This window comes from Anser anser (assembly GCF_964211835.1).
Source record: "Anser anser genome assembly, chromosome: 17".
In the NCBI taxonomy this organism is placed as follows: Eukaryota; Metazoa; Chordata; class Aves; order Anseriformes; family Anatidae; genus Anser; species Anser anser.
Genome location: NC_139738.1, coordinates 4,140,233 through 4,161,186, shown reverse-complemented (window position 1 = coordinate 4,161,186; position 20,954 = coordinate 4,140,233). Strand labels below are relative to the sequence as shown.

Genomic DNA, 20,954 nt, shown 5'->3' with positions numbered 1-20,954 from the left:
TCGTAGCCTGGGATTCGGGTAGCACCGAAGGAAATTTCAAATACACAGGTTCACTGACTTCTCGGCTGACTTATTAAAAATCAAAGTAGTCTTTTTCTTCTGGAATGTGGTTTCAAATACTTAATGGATGAGCATTCAACCTCCTTAGGTCCCTGACTTCTGCGCTGGGAAGTGCTCTAGCGTTCTGCCCAGTGGAGTAATTTCCAGTTACAAGAGCTCGTTCAGGTTCCTGCAAAGTTGCACGTTGGCAGTGAAATGGGGTTTGTACTTCTGTATGTGAATTCAGAGGCTGCGTATATAGTGGCTGTGCTTTTACTGATGGTGTAGAATCCATGGTGTAAGATGGGGCTGAATTATCCTAATGATTCTGGCCTGTACTCCTTCGAGGATCTCATCAGTAAATAGTAATGGGGTCTCTTGGAAAATATAGGTACAAGATAGAGCTTTGGTGCTCTATTCTAGAATATCGGGATATCCAACGTCTTTTCTGAAGGGGTGTGTGACCGGCTTCCTGCGAGCCCTGCCAGGGTTTTAGGATTTTTAAAAAAAAAAAAGGAGGGGGTGGAAGTGAGGGGGGGAAAAATAACTACTTCTTAAAAATAAGTACTTCTCTCTTTGGTCATACTTAATTTATTTTTTCTCCTGCTGAAAGCCGAGTGATGGGTTGCCCAGTTCTTACCCTGAATTGATTTAGGCCAAATCGATCTCTTACCTGTTAGAGACCTTGCTGGAAAAGGTTCCCAAAATGTTTGTGTTGCTGGCTGGCGTGCAAAGATGCAGCATGCAGCCTGTCAGTCCAGATCAGCTTGATCCGAGCACCAAAAGGACATTTTAAGGAAACTCCCTTTTGAGCCAAAAGAAAAATGGGGCTGGTACTTTTGAACCTTTTTGTTTGAACTCAACAGGGGGGTCTCCTGGGGGCTGGGTCCAGGGATCTGGGGCAGGGAGACGGGCAGGCAGCTGTTCTGGGCACTGGGCTGTGGTTCGGGGATCCCGGCCCACAAGTCTAAGCTTGCAAATGCTCTTGCAACAGCAAGTCCAATTTTCTAAAACTTGCATTGAAGGCAAAAATAATGCAGTTGACGTTATGAGTATTGATTAAACGATCAAGGAGGTAAAAGCACAGGATTATCTCTTCCCATTCTGTTCCACAGCAGGAAACTGAATGTGCAAAGTTGATGGGTTATAAAATCCACCTCCGTGTGCTCTGTCATTGGTAAAGCAAGCATGAAAGTTGTCTTTGATATGCGGAAAAACAAATTTTGTGAGTGCATTTGTAACTGCTGGGTGATTTATTTCCACTTTATTCATTGCTGTAATCTCTGGATTACAGGTTAGCGCTGTTTTTGGAAAAGCATCTGGGGTCGAGGGAGGACTTCCTAGCTGCTTGTGCCGCCTCTGTAGGAAATGATTATCTTTCTGGAGGGAACAAAAGAATTTGTAAATTTCTAAGAAGCCGGGAGATCTTTTTGAGGATGGAGATAACTTGTGAAGTATCTGTAAATTATTTGGAGCTATCAAGCTATCATTTCTGCATATGCTTCAGAAGGGCTATCTTGTATTTTGCAGTCTGGTGTTTTCCCTGCTGAATTGCTTTAGGATGTGGGGTTTTCTGTGTTTTAATTTTTGTTTTCAGAAATTAAAAGTATGTTGAGTATTAACATGGGCTTTTTTCCCCTCTTTCCTCCCCCTTCCTCCTTCAAGAACCTTTTTAAAACGCTGGGGTTGTTGGAGTGGTTGAATTTTTCCTGGATTTGAGTGAGAAATTTAGAAGACTGAAGCCCAGGCTCACTGTCTACCTTTCACGGAGGCCCAGCCGTGAGAGGACAGAAGAAGGCACGTGGCGAATCATGACAGCGGACAAAGAAAAAGACAAAGACAAAGAGAAGGACAGGGATAGAGACCGGGACAAGGAGCGAGACAAGAGAGACAAGGTGAGGGAGAGTGAGAACTCGCGTCCTCGGCGGAGCTGTACGTTGGAAGGAGGTGCCAAGAATTATGCAGAGAGCGACCACAGCGAAGACGAGGACAATGACAACAACAGCGCCACCACGGAGGAGTCCACGAAGAAAAGCAAGAAGAAACCACCCAAGAAGAAGTCCCGATACGAGAGAACCGACAATGGTGAAATAACGTCTTTCATCACAGAGGATGACGTTGTATACAGGCCTGGAGGTAAGAAACTCCTACGTTATGTTTCATTTTGAAAGTAATTGTGCACCCGAGCTACCAGTTAGCTGGCTTCAGCAGACAGTGCGATGTGCTAGCTGTTAATCTAAGTTGGGATTGTACTGGGGGCAGGCTGCCCCATTTCCGTCGGAGACAAATGTGGATACACATGCAAGACTTTGTGTGTGTAAAATCCCATTTATTGGAATGAACTTAGGTCCTCCTTTAAAAATGAGCTGCCCTTTTTTCTTTCTATTTGTTATCTGTGTGTTGTATGGGATCTGTGTCCAACAATTAATTCCAAAATGAAGCTGGACAAAGCTCTGAGCACCTTGGTCTGAATTTGAAGCTAGACCTGATCTCTGCTAGAGATTAGACTCGGTGGCGCATAGATTTATCTTCCCACCTTTCTGATCAGTTATTCTGTAAATCTGATTTATTTGCAGAGCTCCTCTCCTGTCTTTTCCTTGTGCAATGTGAATCAGGTGACTTAAGATACCTGGTATCTCGTTAATCCCCCCTGGCCCCCAACAGCCAGCTAACGCCTGTGCCCAGCAGCTTATGTGTTGGTCAGAACCAGCAGGGTCGGTGTCAGCAAGTATCTGGGTCTTTTGAGGACAGGAGCAGAAGCTTGTGGTGTCCTCTGGGCGTCTCGGATGTGCCACTTAATTACTGCAAAGTTCACATAAGGTTTTTAGTCTTGTGTAAGGTTTCAAGGTCTGACCTGCAGCTGCTGCCAGCTAAGTCCTGCCTCAAAATGAAGCTGTACTTGAAAATTGCAGAGATGATTCAGCTGGCTGTAGTCTTTATTCTTGCGTAGAAATTTCTAGGTTTGTTTATGCCGTATCTTAACGGAGTTAATTGCAGTTGTTTGTTCCACCACAACACATAGTTTTCTTTGCCTTCACTGTTCATAGCACTGGCTTAGGGACTGTGGTAGTTCTATATTACTTTGTAAATGATCACTGTGGTATAGTAACGTTGCTGAAGTGAAACAGAGATGAATTCCAAATAAAAACCATGGAAACTAAAGAGGTAAAATCTTGTCTGATTTTCTTTGAGGTGCTGCATATCTCAAGTACTAAAATTTCATTGTGTTGATACAGATGTAAATGTTTTAAGTGCTCTCTCCAGGTGTAGGTTCTCTAAAATGCTACTTGTACGTGTGGGCAGCCGCAGCTGGGTGGTATGTATCCAGGCTGGGCTGAAATAATGCTGCTCCATCCTTGTTCTCCTGGGCAGAAGGTGTAGTCTGCTTTCACACAGAAGGACAGGCATTTGTCACAACAGCTCACCTATTGAAATGCTTCAGATGGATCTTTTGAACGGTTTGAAGCGGTATTTTCCTCGTGTTCAGGACTTGTAGCTAAGTAATATTAGTTGCTTGAGCAGCAGCAACAGGGAGCCTGCCTAAGGATCAGATTTGGAGCAATCTTACTGCCAGTGTCAGGAGATGAAAAATAGGATTATGTTAGGAACAGCTGTTGTGTGGGCCCAGCAGTACAATGCGATACGCTGGCTCCCACTGCAGAAAGACTTGGCTGAAAATTAAGATGGAAAATCACTGTGGTCTCAAGTTCCTTCTGGAGCAGAATGGGGAGGAATTGGCTTTTTTCTCCCGTAGCTGCGGTGCTTGGAGTAGCGGTGGCGTAGCAGCACCTGGGTAGAGGTAGGTTTGCAGAGCAGCAGGAGTCACTCCTGCGGCTTTATCCAGAACCTGCACCTTTGCTAGAGAGTTGACAAAGGAGTTGATAAATGCTGCTAACATGGGGAGAGCTTCAGCAACTGTGATTTATCTCCCCGTGAGAGATTGCATTCAGGAGAGAAGGCTTTACGCACAGACGGTGGTGGCAGGAGCTCCAGCAGCGGCTCACAACTTCTGCTCACCAGCGATCCTGCTCCGGGGGGCTCTGTTTAAGCACTGCAGAGCAAGGTGAAACCTCACATCCTGCTGCAGCAGGAGCTGCTGAGCACTGGCCCAGCATCTCTGGGGCCTCCTTAGGCTGTGAGGAGCGCGTGTGGGTGATGCTGAGGGAGAGCAGCCTCCTCTCAAAGCTTTGTTGTGGCTGTGGCAGACCCAAAACTGAAGGAGCTAGCTGCTTGGGGAAGCACGTGTCCATATATCAGCGCTGCTTGGTGGGGTCAGGAGGGGGCTGTAGGGTCTGGGAACGAGTTTGGGAGCTGGGCTGCCCAGCCTCGACTGAGGGTGGTGCTGGCCACAGGCAGCTGCCTCTTCCTTGCCCATCTTCAGCTCTGGTTTTTCAAACGAAACAACAAAGGTGGTTGTATCTACGTCTGTGCATATCGAGTGAAGGGCGAGGAAAGCCACAGAAGCACTAATTGGAGAGGTTTTACACCTTTCTGTCACTTAAAAATCTGCTTACTGAATTTTATGGGTTTTGGTAGGAACTAGCATGAGATGTACCATTAAAATTTCACTTCTGCTTGCTTTTGGTGCTTTTAAAAAAAAAAAAAATCCTTACACCTGTCTCTTGTCTTAAACTGCAGAGAGCAATGAGAACATGTATTCTTGGTTAGCTAATTGTTGGAGGGATGGGAGCCTAGATGAGAACTTAATTGACTGGCTTGATTTTTTTAGTACTTTGTTTTTAATTGAAAACGTTATTTCTTAACAGGAGTGAGCTCTCGAATTCACACTCCGGTGCATAATGTGTTCTAAAAGAATTACAGTACGTATTGCAGAAGAAAATGTTAACTTCTGTCTTTTGGCTAGGTTAGATATAGGGAGATTTATTTGTAGCTAAGGGTATAAATTACAAAAATTTTAAGAGGGATTAAGAGTTTAAATTAATGAGACTCGCCCAGCAAGGATTAGGAAGATGAAAGTTGAAGGTGTGTGCAGAACGGATAGCTGTCTTCGGCTCACATCTCTTAGGCCTTAAGGAAAGGAAATCCTTTCCATTTGTCTGATTCTGTCTGTTAAATACTTTTATCTGATATGGATGGATGTTAAAGGTCTGCATTTCCTTTCTGTGAAGTTCTTGGTTAAAATCTTCCTCTGTCCCATTGCTGTGCAGCACTTAATCCAAGACTGGATTTTCTTTGTGCCGAGCTCAGCAGTTATTTGAGTAACAGTAACTGTAAATAAATAGATAAGCGAGATCCTTGGATTTCTCTCAAATGAAAGGTTATGCTGTATTGTTCCTGTATAAATACTGTTCTTATTAATTTACATAGATATAATGAATGTATGCGGAGCTTTAAACCATGCATTTAATTTAAATCTGAGTAGAGCTCCGAGACAACGCTCTGCAATTAATCTTCTCGACTGCGTTGGAAAGCACACAGACCTAAAACCTCTTGGCCCACTTCCCCATCTGTCCTCTCCATTTTGACAGCCTCCCTTCCAGTTGCTTTCATGTCCATTCTGTTTTCAATTTTGTCTCACAGTTCTTATTATCAAAATGGTTATGATAAATGACTTCTTTGCACAATGTGCGTTCACATTTGCTTATAGGTTTCTTTAGCATGAGGTCATGATAGTATAGGATCGTTGCATCCAGGCAGATTTGTTTTTCCTCCTTTTAGATTACCTAATACTGACATTCCTTCTATTTCCAGTGCAGATTGACTCCCCCCGATGCTCCCAGCTTTCGCCAGACTATGGTGTGGTTCGAAAGGCTTGCTTTCCCATGCAGCTCGTATCCGCACGCCGCGTGGGGAACACATGGCTGCTGGCTGTGTGGGTGTACTCCAGGGCTGCGTGGTTTTGTTGTGTAGGGTTTTCTGCAGTTCCCCCTACGTGATTGGCAGCCTGTAAGCAAATTTGAATACTTTGCTACTCTGCTGTGCAAATCAGACCTTATAACTACATCTGTTGTTTGGGTTAGGCAGTTGGTCTCTGTAGGATTTGCTGTATAGAGGAACATATTGAAGTGCCTCTGACGGCTGTCAACCTATCACACTGGACTTCGGCGGCGGAGGAGCTCGTAGAACAAATGTCCAGGCTTTTTCCAGGAGCCCTGCTGCTCCAAACACATCTGAGAGTGGATTTCCTGGAGACCCTGCGTCTGATAGCTGGTCGAGGGACTGATTTGGCTGGCTGAAAGAGGGAGCTATGTGCTGGAAAACAAATAGCAGGGGCAGTAACTCTTGTGATGCTGCCCAGAAATGGAAAGACAAAAGCACAGAGATGCTGCTGGTCTTGGGAACCTTTTTTCCTCCTTCTTATGCAAGGCAGCAGCATGCTTAGTCTTATAAGGACCCTGGTGTGCGGAGGTATTTTTATCATTTATCTTCGGCTCGTTTTTAAACATAGGCGTCTTCAATTTCCAATAAGTTGTCCTTATGAAGTAAATGGGTTAAGGTTTCAGAAAACAGACACAGCAAGAAAATCCGCATCAAAAGACCAGCTGGTTCTGTGGCTGCTTTCATTGCCCCCTTCCTTTTTGTTCTCCCATCTCTTGTGTGCCTTTCTGGGGGGAGGAAGCTATGTGATCCCTGTCCCTGTTGAGTCAGGAAGGGGCCTGGCTGTGTCAGAGCCATGGAAGATCCTCAGAGCTTGGTTCTGGGGTCGTGGTGCTGCTGAGCACGCTGCTGTGATGGCCCCTGGACTGGAAAACTCAGCTGGGTGGAAGTTGAAGTTGATTTGGAAAAAAGCTGACTTGCTCTGTCACCTGGGGATGAGGACAGCGCTGTTTGCTCTGCCTACATAGAAACATTTAAAAGGATCTGCAGGGATTAAAAGGATTTCTGCGGCTCTGTTTCTACGATGACATCAGTAGCTATATAAACAGAACATCAGCAAGAGGAGTCAGTGCCAGGTGAGGGGAGGTGAAATGCCTCTGCTGGGAGAGTGCACGAGAGGATTTTTTATCTTTTTCTAGCCCTCTGGCAAAGGGCTTTGCAAGGAGTTAGGCGAGAGCCTCTGCCCTAGGTGGTGAGAGGTGGACACAAAGCTGGGCTGGAGGTGCTGGGAATGGGACAGGCAGCGATGCTGTGCGAGGGCAGGCACACCAGGCACACCTCGCTGTCTTCATTAGCTTCCAAGAAGGACGAGAGACTTCTGTCTCAGGATATTATGCCTTCCTATCATCCATCTGGGGTTTGGCCATATGCTTCTCCACATGGGCTGGCTGTAGTCAGGCATCTGCTCTTAGGTCCAGTTCGAATATGCAGCTCGGCAGCTCAGCGTAGCCATAATGCAGTATCACGGGTTTCAGCATTCATTTAGTCTTTTAAATAGCTTCAGCAGTCAGGAGGTTTTTGATTTCCGTAAATCACAAAGGACAGCAGTATGTTGGCCTCTGTTAATGAGCAGAAAGTGTCTTAAAAACCTGCGAGTGTTGCTGTCGTGACAGCGCCTGGGTTCTGTGCTTTGGTTTTGGGAAGTGCCTGTCTAAACACCGAGCACTTCCTACCTTTGATGTGTAAAAACGAATTGAAGCAAAGGACCCTGAAGTGCTTCCTTTTGCCTGCTGAGGATGGTGGGTAGTTACCATATCCTTCTCAAATATCCTTTTGTATTTGGAAGGGTGAAGGAGAAGCAGGCTAGATATTCTCCTTTTGTCTGGGATAGCTTTTCTGAGCTTCTCTAAGGAGATGTCTGGGTGTTTCTAGGTGGGTGCAGTCTAACGTTTGGGACAAGTCCTAGGACTGTTAGCAGTGATAATAGTTGTGCCATCTTTCTGCTCCTTACCTGGCTTGCCTTGTGTCCCGGTAGTGCAGGTGCTGCCAGAGGGAAGCCACGGGAGCGCAGGAAGACTGATTTAGGTCCCTATTTCTTCTGATAATGATACTGAGATCTTCATCTTACGGTAACAAAACTGTGAGCTGTCTTTGAGATCTAAAAACCAGCTGCTGCTGCTGCTCTGGGTGGTTTGCAGTGCAATGGTAGTGCAGCTCCTTCTCTCCCCTAAAGTAGCATTAAGTGGATCCTGGCACGCCTGACCCAGCACACACACAAAGGGAACGTGTCTTGGAGATGGTGCGGACAATCCCCAGGAAAGCTATTGGACTACTTCTGTTTTTATTAAGGCATGCAAAATCACTGTTACTGGACTGAAAATGAGATATAGCTACCAGAAAATACAACTTGAGTACCGACTTGTTCTGGAGGTGTGGCTTGATGTCACCAGTTCTGTTGGATTTCTGTCCCCAGAGCTGTTCAGGAAGCACAACTGCAACCGAGCAAACTGCTGACACAGCTGTTTTCATCTGGAAAACCCCCAGCAGCTTTATAAAAACCAAACAAAAAAAGCTAACCAAGTAAACAGAGGGAGGAAGCACTTTTGTTTTAAGTGGTACGTTGGTATTTGGGTTGGAGAACGTCAGTGGAATTGCAGTGCAGGCGTTTGGCTCGCTCCCTGACAGTGATTGGCTTCTATTTGACATTGACTCATGTGTTTGTCAGCCTTCCAGATGCTGCCTTCTATTTATTCTGACAGCTTCAGCAGCTGAGAGAGGCGGGCACGCCAGAATTAAAATACACAAATACATGTATGAATTATGTATTTGCTATCAACCTTGAAGTTCTGGTGAGTTTTTTTAGATCTGCTAAAATGCTGGAAAAAAAAGTAATTCTGGGAAATTTTAAAAATCTGAGTTTTACACTAGGACAGAAGGAAGAAATAGAATGGAAGTACTTGGTTCAGCTGTGCGTAGTGATTTTGGGAGGTCTGTGAGCAGCCTGCTTTCCTGTCTGTTGCGTGGATTGGCCTGGTTTGCATGGAGGTGTGCTGCTGAACGCCTGCGTGTGTGCTCGGCGCCTTTGCCACCATCTGCTTGCCTCGGAAGCTTTGGAGCTGAAGTGAGCGCATATTTGGGCATGGTGCACGATGTATTTCCCTCTTCGTTTGCAAATCTGTTACTGTGATGAAGCTAGAGCACCGAAATAACCAGGTATTTGGTGACAGACTTTGAGCTGCTGGGAATAGGAATAACCTGAAGAGCTGCGCTGCTTAGCGTGCTTAGAAGAGTTCCCTTGTTTTGCACGCTGGTGCCGCTGTGTTTGCAACCTTGCTGCATATGGGAACGGTGATGAAGAAAGCTCCTAACAACCTGCCAGAACAAGAGATTGTCTTTGACTGCTGTTTTAGTGGAAACAAATGCGGCAGTAGTTAAAAGACAGAAAAACTAGAGCAAAGACCTGGAGTAGTAGTTGGTCAGACATAAAACATCAGGAAGGTTAACAAAGTGTGTAAAAGCATCACAGGAACTTTTTCTTTTGAAGTTGAAATCCATAGAGAACAGTTTCCACGTGCAGCTGAAACTTGTGCTATTCTTGTTTTTCACTACTGGATTCTTTTATTTATAACAGCCGCTATAATTTGTTTTCATTCTCAAAATTCGAGATTTTATTTTCCAAAAAGAAGTTTTGTAAAGATAGAGTAGGTGAATAATAGTATTCCTAGAAAATAATTAGGCTTACGTGGCAAAATGTTTGCTACTTAATTGCTTTTAACTAATTCTTTTGTATACAGGCTGTTAGCAGAAAACAAGCTGAACTGAATAGTAAGACACTGTTATTGTGTTCTTGTCTGCTCCGGTATCATCATTGACTCCTCGAACAAAATACTATTCAAGGTAACACGTGAGCTCACTGCAATGTGTGCTGTGTGCAGTAATCTCCGTAATGTGCTCCCTGAGGAGCTTGTAATGAAAACCAAACCAGTTTGGTAAAGCAGGGGTGCTGTGGAGCTGTTGTGGAGTGGAGGAGGAACTTCCCTTGACGGCCTTGCTGGTAAGGTGGTTATTTGTGTCTGCCACTGCCGCTCTAATGAAAACTTGAGCTTTAATTACCGTGGGTAATTGTAGGACACGGATCCAAGAAGTTCTGCAGGCTGGCTTAGGGAATTATTTTTGCAGAGGGCGAATGTGGGAGGATGGCGACTGACCATAGAGGAACGCTGTAGGGGAAGGAAGGCAGCGTGCCGTTCCGAAGTTAGGCAAATGGCAATCTGGAAATAAAAACACAGCGTGGGAAGCAACAGGGGGAAGTGGGACTGAGGGAAGGGATTCCTTGAAGTCGTGGTTTTCAAGGAGGGAAAGTGAGTCTGTGGCTGCAGTAATTGCTCATGGCCTGTCCTCAATGTATTTCACTTAAGAGTTTGAACTTCTCCTGTATTAATTTACCAGCTGCATTTCCTGCTTTTGCCCGGTGGAAGTTGCCACGTATTCTGTTGACCACCGGATAAATAGTAAGAGCGTGGCCAGCTCTGGTGGCAATACCTGTGCCAGGTGTGCTCCTAATGCTCCTCGTAACATCTGTGCTGGGAGTGATGCAGCTCGCTTCGTGCTCCAAGCAGAAGGTTGCTTAGACATTTTATTTGCATTGTTTGCTTAGGAAAGGAATATACCTAAATGTAGACATGATTTTCATTTTCTTTGGTTTAAAATGAAGTTATGCTTGTGTTTTTACTGTGGTAATTGTACTCTTCTTTCCTTAATAGCAAGGAAATATTTTTTTTCTCCCTGAAGTGGGCATTTCTTGTTGAAGCAGCTGTCTAGCGTACTAGCTTAATTATTTTGCTTTAAAACGAAGGAAGAAAATGTAACATCACCACGTCGACACAACGTGAATACACTTCTGCTGTAGGATCGGCCTTACAGCTGCTGCACTAATTTATTCTGTTAAAGGCATCTCGGAGCGGTTCACAAATTTAAACAATTGGAGAATAATTTCAGAAAACGTGTTATTTGATTGTTTTTTAAATACAGATGTCTTCTTCAGTGTTGCCAGTCTTGATTTAAAAAAAAAAAAAAAAAAGAGCAGGTAGCTGAGCATCAGTTTAGCAGCCAACAGGGAGCACATCACCGAAGCTTCCTCACCTGGCTGTCAGCGTGTGCATCGCAGCAGGCTCTGAGGCAAGGGACTGCAGGGCTTTGAACACAGAATGTGAAAATACCCGCACCCACGTGGCACCTCTACTTGGCACAGGTGTTCCTGCTCAGGGCTGCACCAGCAGCTCATAAAATGGATTACTTTCTGCCCGTTTGTTTGGGAAGACAATCGGTTGGGCTAGTGCTAGGGAAATGATAAGGGCTGTATTTTTTTTCCAGTTGAGGGTTGCACGAATAAAGCCCGTAGGTATCTTTGTGAGGTGGTGTACTGTGTTGGGCTATAATTAGCAAAAGGGTGGCTAAGGGGGAGACGTTCAGCAACCAGTTAGTGTTTGTGGCAGGCATGGGAATAGATGGGTTTTCTCTTCCAAGCCGTCCTGGTGTGCTTGCTTAGCACATAAGAGCAGGGTTATAATTATGCAGGGTCCAGCAGAACAATTTCGTGAGCTCAGAGCCATGTCAAGACGGCTTGGAAACGAGGGAGTGGAAGGGGCACGAGAGCATCCCAGCCCGCATCTGTGATACAGAGCCTCTGTCCCCAAACCTCTGGAGGTTTTTGTGCCCATCAGGCAGTTGCGTGCTGAGCCCTGGGATGTTGCAGACATTGGTCAGATGGTTTGGGGAGACCTTAACGTCTGTGTTGGTTTTGTGTTACTCAATGCTTGCATCTCAGGTGTCGGAGAGACCCTCCATGGCGATCATTCTTCCTTAGGAGTGTGGTGTATGTTGCACACTGAGGCTTTTAATTGGAAACAAATGAGGATATCTGAAAAAAATAGAAATAAAAACTGGAGTCACGTAGCTGTGTGGTACATTTGTGGTGCTGCTCGTGTTTTGTCTTGCACAGTGCTTTATAAATAGGTGGCCGTGAGGAGCTGTTGACATGCATCCAGTCGGGGCTGCGAGACAGGTGTGTGGCCAGGTAGGCATTTGGAAGACAGCAGCGAGAAGTGTTAGGAGCAAATGTTGTGTCGTTATCAAAAGTGCTCAGAGCAGAAGAGACTGTTTTAAATGGGACGTGAGCAGTAAACCTTATCTGCTGCTAAAGAAACAGCTCTTAGGCTGGATGGCTGTTTTGGAAATTACTTTCCTTTTTTAGTGGCCTGCGCTATTAATGCCACCATTCTTTCTTTCAACGTATTTAATTGAAAAAGAAAACCTACTCTAAGACAGGAGCATCTCCTACAACGAATTAGTGGCCGAGCCCCTCCAACGAAGGGCTGAGCCCTTCTGTTGTGGCGTGTTTTGGCAGCAGCAGCATGCATCTTGCAGGAGGAGCTGTGCACGGTGTCGTGGGCGTGCGTGGCAAGTGTGGAAAAATAATTGGTGTGGGAAATGCTGGAGCTTGGTGCCTGAGCTGCAGAACAGTTGCTTTTGTAAAATTGGGAGCTGCAGACTACAATTAACTGTCATTAATTTTGTTGAATAGAAATATGTTCCATTTATTGTACAATCAGGAGCTAGGCTTGAATGAGTTTAAATAGATGAAATCTAAATTATACTGACAGTCCATTAAACAGCAGCAGAAACCCTTTAAAGAAAATGGATTCACTATGATACCAGTTTATAATAAAATCATTTGCCAAATAAGAACTACAGTCCAGGCATCGGGAATACTCCTGTGAGTTTCAAATGAACACAGTAAATTGCTTGAACCATTTATTGCAGAACAGGGCTCGAGCACATTGTTTCCTGACAAGGAGCCAGCAGCGTTGCTTGAAATCTGCTCAGCAGGCAGTGACACCGACAGATCAGCCCAGCAATTTGTTTGTTGTCAGCCGTGGAGGGGGAAGAGGTAACGGCACAGCTCCCTACCTGCCAGCAGGAATATTTTGCTAGGTAAATCCACGCATCTAGGGGTCCCGATGCGCTCCTCCTCGTGTTCAAGTGTGGTATTAAAGCACCGAGCCGGATGTGTTGCTGGGTTTAGAGGTCTGCTTCCAGCGCTCACCTGCCTTTGCTGGGGTTTGGGGTTTGGTTTCTGGAACACCGGCAAATTCAGATCTCAGCGCTTAGAGCTCACTGAATGGTGAGAATTGTTATTCTGAGCCCGTCTAAGGTAGCACTTGGCTGTTAATGACCCGTGTCTGCTAATGTCCTTCTCTTAATTGTATTTATTCAACTTTCTGGGTGGCCGTGAAGGGTTGGGGCAGGTAAGTACTGTGACACTGAGTCTGGCTGCGGCAGAGAATTTGGGGGAACCATTGGGGTGGAACCACTCCTCACTAGGGGTGAGGGCAGCTGAGCTCTTTGTTTCAGGCACCTCTATTATGGCATGTAAATACCTTTTACGTATTTGTCTCCCAAAGGGTTGGGGACCATCTCGATGATGGTTTTCCTTTTTCTATTTTTTTAACCCGGGGTGGTAGTGGTGGAGCAAGCACGGGGCTTGCCTGGACACTTCCCTTTAGTTTCTCAAATGCATCACAGGGATTTCTGCTGCGCGCACCTGAATCTGTAGATTTAGAGCAAGTGGGATAAGTGCTTGTTTAAAAAAAAAAAAAAGGAAAAAAGAAAAAAAGAAAAAAGGCTATCCTGCCCATCTCTACATTAAGGTAGAAGCACTGGATGTGGAACAGGCAGGGTAAGCATTCACAGAGCATGGTTTGAGCACACTGGCCGAATAGGAGCCGGCAATAGTACTGGCTACATGAGCCTGCTTGGCTGCGACAGCGCAAGAATTGTGCGCGAGCTGTTTGAACTCGCCATCTGCTGAGCCCTGTCCTCATTTCACCGCTGTACCTGACTGGTTCAGAAGTGACCATTTGCACGTCCGGCAGGCGTACCATTTGTCAGGACATCTAACTCTGATGTAGAATATCCGAATAGAAAGAAAACAAGGGAGAGAATGTAAGGTACTGGGAAATGTGCTGAACCGCTGGTTGCTTGCAGCTGGGCCCTGAGGTCTGGCAGGGTTCAGGCAGCTCCTTGTCAGTGGCTTTCAAGGAACGTCTTGGAAGTGAGCGATGTGCAGAGCGCCCGAGGCCTTGTTGCTTGGGTGATGCAAGTGTTGACTCATTAGCTAAAACCCCAAAGGATTAATGGGGAAGATGGTTACCAAATAAACTGCTTTCTTTAAGCTGATGAAGGTGTATGTGCTCGGTGAGGTCGTGGCTTGTTTTACCAAAAGATTTTGAAGCCCGTGTATGAGCTCTAATTTTAAAAGCAGCTCTCCTTGTGGGCATGCTGATGTAACCCTTCAAACCAGGGCACTTGTGGTGAGCATTGAAGCCCAAAAGAGCCATGGCTCCGTGCCACGTGCCCTAGAAATACTTGGACTCCAGGGGAACGTTTTACGTGAATAGGAAAGAAAGCGAATGTACTCAGGGTGGAGAGTGCAGTGAGTGTGTGTGGGGAACGTAGATTTCTTTATATTGCCATTAGAGCGGTGAAGGTTATGGGGAGCTGGGTTTTTTGTTGTTTTTTTCCACGTCGGAGAGTTTGGGTTATCAGCAAGCTCTGTGGTGCAACAGGTTGGGGCTGAGGAGGCTTTGGAAGCTGTTACTTGCTGTGGAGGAAGGCAGTTTGTGGGTTTGTAGCACAGCCCATTCCCTGGGTGCTTGCTGGCCTCACGCTTCCCCTACTTGCTCATCAGCGCAGGATGCTGACAGTCCTTCAGCACAAGCTGGGAACCTGTCCTGCACCTGCTCTGCTGATGTTCAGAGCAACGTTTTTTTGCGTTCTGTAGCTGATCATGTAGCTTACCTTGCAGCAATTTCCTTTTCGCACGGTGGTGCTGATGCAGGGTACGTTGGATCTGTTCCCCAGTCGCAGGGGACGCTGTCCCCAGTGGTGCCGAGTGGCTGTGGGTGCTGTTCCACTCATGCCAGTGGTGTGAGTGCTTCGCTGGAGGGTCCTGAGCCATGCCCAGCAAGCGACATCCCCGTGTTCACTGCTGAAGGAGTCCTTGCAGAGGCGAAGCAGCCAGCACGGGCGGTGGCAGCGGTTGATGGAGCTGTAACGGGGTAGGAAAGAGCAAACGACTGGGAAGGGAAGGTCCACTTGCGTGGACGTGACACCAAACCGTGTTTAAGTAAGAAATGTACAGAAAAGCATTTCTAGTCAGTCTGGGTTTTGTTGGGCTTTTTGAAGTGGAGAGGATTGACCGGTGGTAGAAGTGAATATTAATATTGCAGGAGCAAGTAGATGGCTGAAACACACCTGTGCTGTGGTTCCCTTTCAAGAATAATAGATGTTGAAACAGCTGCCCAGAATTTCTTTGGGCTGTCTGAAGGGAGAGTGCATTTGGGTCCATCGTGTTTTAGGCTGACAAACAGCCTCGGGCTTCAGCCTTCCATTTAGCACACGGAGTACGTGTCACTCAAGCTACATAAAACTGCTGAGCAGTAAAAATTCAGAAGCAAGTGAACTTGTCTGTGTGAGGAGCATCTTTATTTCGGGACTTTTTTTTAAGCTGTTTCTTTTTGAGGGATGGGGCATCTTCTGCAGTCAGCACGCAGTGGCGGTAGATGCTCAGAGACAGAGCAGCCCGCACAACAGCGCTGAGAATCGACTGAAGTTGTCAAAGTCTATGCAAAAGCTCTCTGCAGCCACATACAGCTGAAATGTTGCACAAGTATGTGATCAGGGGAAAAAAAGGGTGCAACAGCACATTCCAGTCTCCAGTAGCCACTCCTGTAGACTCACCTTCCTTTTTTTTCGTGGGCATAAGCCTTACCAGTGTAGGTTTGCATTTGGAAAACAATGCACAGTTGTGTTTTGTCACCTGGGTCCACGTAGCTGTTCTTCAAGATGATGTATTTGCATTTAGGATCTCTGGTAAATGAAAGTAATTGCTTTTTATGGTGAGTTTTGAGCGGCTAATGTGGCTGCATCCATAACTGTTCCTCCTTCTGGCGGTTTTCCAGTTTCTATCTCTCTCGGCATTTCCTTGCACCCGAATTAACTTGTTTTCTTATCTCTTCAGCCTCCATTGCTTTGCAGTCGCCTTAACTGGATGTCATCTTTGTTTTTCGCGTTGGCAGGCAGCCAGGTGTGCCTTTCCCTGCTGCGACAAACCAGCGAGTCGACGTGTTTGCTATATCCATGGTAGCTGCCAGATTCCGTTTCTTTGCTTTTGTCTGCGCTGTTTCAGGCGGATGCTCAGCCGTTTGTTCAGCGTGCTGCCTGAGAGCACCCAGACAGGGAGGCTTGAGGAACTGAGGCATTAAGGGAAAAGAATTGCTAAAGTTGGTCCCTGTATCTGAAATCTTGTAGCTTTTTATCCAGACTCCCCAGAGCATCCTGAAAAATTTCTCCCGCGTGGGTGAGAACCCGTTCCAGCAGGTAACTGCACCAGCCAGGACCCTGAGCAGCTGGTTGGAGTGAGCAGAGGGCTGTCAAAATGGAAAGATTGGGCAAGGAAACCCAGGATAACACGGAAAAAAAGTCAGGAAAACATGGATTTCATATGGCTCAGGTGCTGTGGCTGCTGATTAACTACATTGAAGCATGCCCATCAAGGTGAAGAGGCGAGGAGGATGCGTTTGGTGCTTACCTCCCAAGAGAGTCACTGACAAATTCTGTAGGATTTTGAGGATTTGAGGTGAAAAGTACTGTATGAGTTATAAGCCGAGTAGATTACAGTTCTTCTGGTGTTGATGGTTGATTACATATATGATATTTCAAGCTTTTAAAATGCACATATGCATGCTGTTGCGACAGCTGCTGCGATCCGAGCTAGGAAATATGGAATTTGAAATTGGTCATTTGGGAGAGGCAAATTGGGCTCGATCTGAATGGAAGTAATTCTGCGTAATTCTACGGAGATACCGGGGGTTGTTACATAGGAATGCTTGTAATAATTTTCTTATTAAAAAAGCAAAAACATCGTAGTGTGGTTCACATCCATCAGACTTCTTTTGAGCCTGTTGCTGCAAGGCATTTGGTTTGTCACATCACTGATAGGAAAAACAAGCAGCAGAAAACTTTAAACTGGTGCTGCTTCTGTGGGTACCTGCGTAGCCTTGCTGTCTAGCATAGTTTCCTGGGACCCCGTAATTAATAGAGGTTAATTTAGTAAATCCTTGGGTTGCTCTAGCATTGTGTTCTCCTGACTGTTTCTCCTCCTCTGCTCCAGTGGTGGTGGTGTAAAGGACTTGCAATAAATTCTGCATGAGTTAACTCTTCCCTGAACCCTTCCCTGCCATCTCCTTTTACTGCCAGAATTCTTTGCTCTAAAACTTAACCTTATTTAGTACTTAAAATGCATTTTTTCCAAGCACCTGCCTTTCTGGTGCTGATTGTTTCACTCTGCAGTCGGTTGCGTTATCCTTCTGCCTGTCAGCATGGCCTCCAAACGTAGTTGGGGTTCAGTTCCCTTCGGGTTGCCACCTGGTAAGCAGGTGACAGCCACATTGAAGCAGAATTCTTTGTTTTGTTGGCATTGTTGTGCTAAAAAGAGCCATGCAGAAGTTCCCAAAACAGGCCAGGCCCCATATGGACTGTAACCGACAGATTCTAATCCTGGGTCTTTGATTCCTGCAATGAAATAAGCAATGTATTTCCAGCTCAAATCCATTTTGTCAGGCTTGTTGGACCTCACAAATGCTGTTGTGAAGCGATTAGCAGCGCATTTTGTGATGGCTGGGGGCTGTTTGGGTGGAGGAGCCTGTTTTATAACGAATGGTGTAAGTGGAAATCTGACCCTTGGCTTTTTGGGCATCGCTTGGGTGGTGGCTGCAGGACAAGCCGGCAGGAGGCGGCCACTTGGGCTGTGACAGGGCAGGGGCACGGAGGAGGAGGAAGGTGCTGTCCCTGGAGCTCCCTGTGCTGTCACTTTGCCCTCGGTTCACAACTCCTACACGCACTCATGAGACACCCCTTTGATCCGTCCCGTGAACCTGTGCTCCGTGGGTTTAGGTTCTTTAATTCAAGGAATTGCCCGATGTGTTCACCACTAAGTAGCAGCTGTGCTAAACGGATTTTCTTTTGAGGAGGAGGAGGGTCTGGGTAACCTTTTCCCGTTTCTCTTTTAAAAGCCCCTGCTACTTGAGCTCTCCTAGCAAGGCTCTGGTGACAGTTGAAGCGATTGCTTTTAGCTGTTTGCCAGCTCTCATGTTCTCTGGGGACGTGGGCCGCGGCGAGCTGTGCTTGTCAGCTGGAGAGCTCCTTTCTGCAGGAGTCGGGGTGACCTTCTGCCTGACTTTGATACTTACGTGCTCTGGCACCAACCTGATTTGTAACCTCCTGAAGACCAGCATCTTTTCCAGTCTAGATTGAAATGCTGGTCGGTAGAACTGAGAAATACCTTTGTCTTCGAACTGCTGCCACTGAGTGTGCAACTTCAGCTGTCCTCACCAGCAGACTCGAATTGAGGCTGTATGTACGGGTTATTTTCTGATCTACAGGGAAAAGAGGCGCTGCTGCTCTGATTGCATGGCTTTGCAATTAAAGGAAGTGTTAATTTGGTGGGTAGTGTCTATAATGATGATGGAAGTGAACGGTTTGGACGTGAAACACGGCATGCCTGGCTTCCAGGTGTAATGCTTCTGGGACTGCTCATTTTTAGAGACCTGGGCTAAAATGCCTTGACGTGCTGCTGACACGGGGCAATCCAGGCAGCAGAGGCCGCCTGGCAAATTCCTGGAGACGATCGGGAACAGTACTCAGGAAGGTAAAGGTATAGAAAATGAGGATGAAGGAAAAGAAGTGATTTCAGTTTGATTTTAAGTGATTGATGGGAAAGCTGGAATTATTGCCTGCTTTTCTCCTTCTGGTCTCACTACTGAGATGGGAACAAACATCTTCTGGTTATGGCGTGAGGTATTGGAGGGTAACTCCAAGCTTCATCTCCTTGCTTTGCCCCCAAAAAAAGTCAAAACCAACAACCAAACAACAACAAAAACATCCCCGAAAACGGGGGGTGAAACACAAATGATGCTGCATCCTGAGGAGCGTAAGAACTAGAAACTGCTTGTTTTGAGTAGCTTCGGGGATTTCCAAGGCAGGAAGCAGGGCTTCAGTTGCGTTTTGAACGTGCCTTACAAAAATCTCTGACTTCATTTATTTTTTATTTTTTTAGAAATTGTGGGTAGGTTCATGGAGAATCGTGCACAGAATATCTGGGGTTCTTTGTGTCTTCTGTCTTTAAACAGCAGTTAGCTCTCCAAAAAACAGGAGAACACAATGATTGTCCCTTCAATACCTGCTTGGCTTTGGGAGCAGCCTCTCTGCCTTCTAGCAAGCTGTGTGTGGACGTGGTGATATCTAGGGGCATCATCATTAATCAGGCAGTTCCTCCCCATCTGTGCTGTAATTTTATTCCGAAGCACTGCTTTTGTTGCAATTATTGCCGAGACTGTTTTTAATACAACAAACCTTATTTTACAGCAACCTCGTAGAGTCCAGTTGTCAAAAGCAAACCAAAATAATTACTCTGTCTCTGTCATGTCAAATGTAATTTGAGAAAGCACAGCTCTTCCCTGCGGTAAATCTAATTTAGTTTGCTGTATTTCATCTGTGATTGGTTGCCTTGGTTTTCTTTACAATTAGAAGAGAAAATATGTTAGTGCTAGGTTCCTAATACCAACTTAACCACAAAAGATTTGATTAGTTTCCTGTCTTATTTTGATCTGGTTCATAGGTTGTGACCTGGTCGTTCTATTAACTGCTTTCACAGTGGGCTGCTATGACTTCCTTTGTTTTTCTAGCAAAATGTCTATTCAAATCAAAATTACTTTATGCTGCTAATTCCCTTATTTATCATCATAAAGCATCTAGTTGCTATTTTTAGATCACACTTGGAATAAATTACATGGTATGCAAATGAAATGGTGGCTCTTTCTAAGCATAGGCTGTTTTTAATTTATCCTGTTTTTGTGGTCTTTCTTTGAGGCACAGAAGTTAATTTCCATTATTTTAAAATCTTGTTTTTTAAAGATTGCGTATATATTGAAAGTCGCCGGCCGAATACACCGTATTTCATCTGCAGCATTCAAGACTTCAAACTGGTAAGAAAAATTTTCACATCTCCTCCTTCTCCTTTTCCCCGCCCCGTTCTCCAGTGAGATGGCAATGTTTGAGCCTGCATCTCGTCCCGTAGCTCCCGAGTAGTCCTCCTAGCTTCTGAAATAGCAGGAGTTTTGCTGCTAAGACCGAGATCTGTGCTTGTATAGATGAAGTTGATTGACTAGGCTGTAGAGTTGGAATTGCGGGCTGCTTTGTTATAAATCCCCAGGGGAATGAGCCTGGAGTTGGGCACGCTGGGGCTCCAAGCTCATGTTTTTTCCTGGGCAGTTCGCCCTGGCTGTGCCTCTGGCTGCAGGTCAGATAGCCCAGCTGGGGGAGCAAAGCTTGGGGGCTGGCTTCTGGTTCATCTCAGCTCATCGACGGGCTGCGTGGAGACGCAAAGAGATGCTAGGCCAGTGTGACAGTGTCTGTTGATGAGAAATAACGTAACGTTTAAGAACCGTGTAGTGCTTTCTTCCTTTAAAAGCAGAAAGCTGGGGACCTGTGCCAGAACAAAGAGTTGGAGTTGCGGTTTGCCCCTTTCTATCCCAATCTGTACATTAAAACATGAAACATTTCCTTCTCGGTGTGCAGGAGCTGCACAGAGGAGCCCTTGCTTGGGGTGCCGAGCAGGAAGCCGCCACCTGTTGGACAGGCATGGCCCCTCTGCTTCCTTTGGCCTGTGCCCTGCTGGAGCAGGGTGTTTGATAAAAGCAACCTACTGCTCATCTTGTGGGGAGCCCAGAATATGTAGTAAGCTGTTGTGCTACCATGTGTAGTTACAGGTGTAGCTCATCTAATATCTGTTGTCTTCAGAATTCAGCTTCTTCCAGGCTTTCTTACTCAGATTTTCCATTTCAATCCTTAGAAGTTGATTTTTTTGTGAGACCACAGTGGAGCAGAACATGCAGGTTTTCTTCGGTGTTGATGTCCTTGCTACTGGTTGGCACCTGGGGGCTCCCTCCTGTGCACGTCTCTCTGCTCTCCCTCCCTCTCGTTTTTTAAGGAGATGTTGGCTTGTTAGTTAATGTAGC

The 20,954-nt window shown here is 45.9% G+C and overlaps 1 protein-coding gene across 7 annotated transcripts in view; it reads left to right on the top strand.

Moving 5' to 3' along the window:
* Window positions 1–20,954, top strand: part of RERE (arginine-glutamic acid dipeptide repeats) — a 233,381-nt gene that overhangs the window by 71,490 nt on the left and 140,937 nt on the right. For 6 of the 7 annotated variants that reach the window (XM_083803235.1, XM_083803239.1, XM_083803240.1 and 3 more), the window contains 2 exons: window positions 1,705–2,175; window positions 19,852–19,922. In XM_083803235.1, coding sequence (XP_083659361.1) covers window positions 1,851–2,175; window positions 19,852–19,922 — 396 coding nt within the window. In that variant the 5' untranslated portion in view covers window positions 1,705–1,850. Of the gene's footprint in view, window positions 1–1,704; window positions 2,176–19,851; window positions 19,923–20,954 lie in introns of those variants that run through there. The other variant, XM_083803243.1, reaches the window with a different exon arrangement.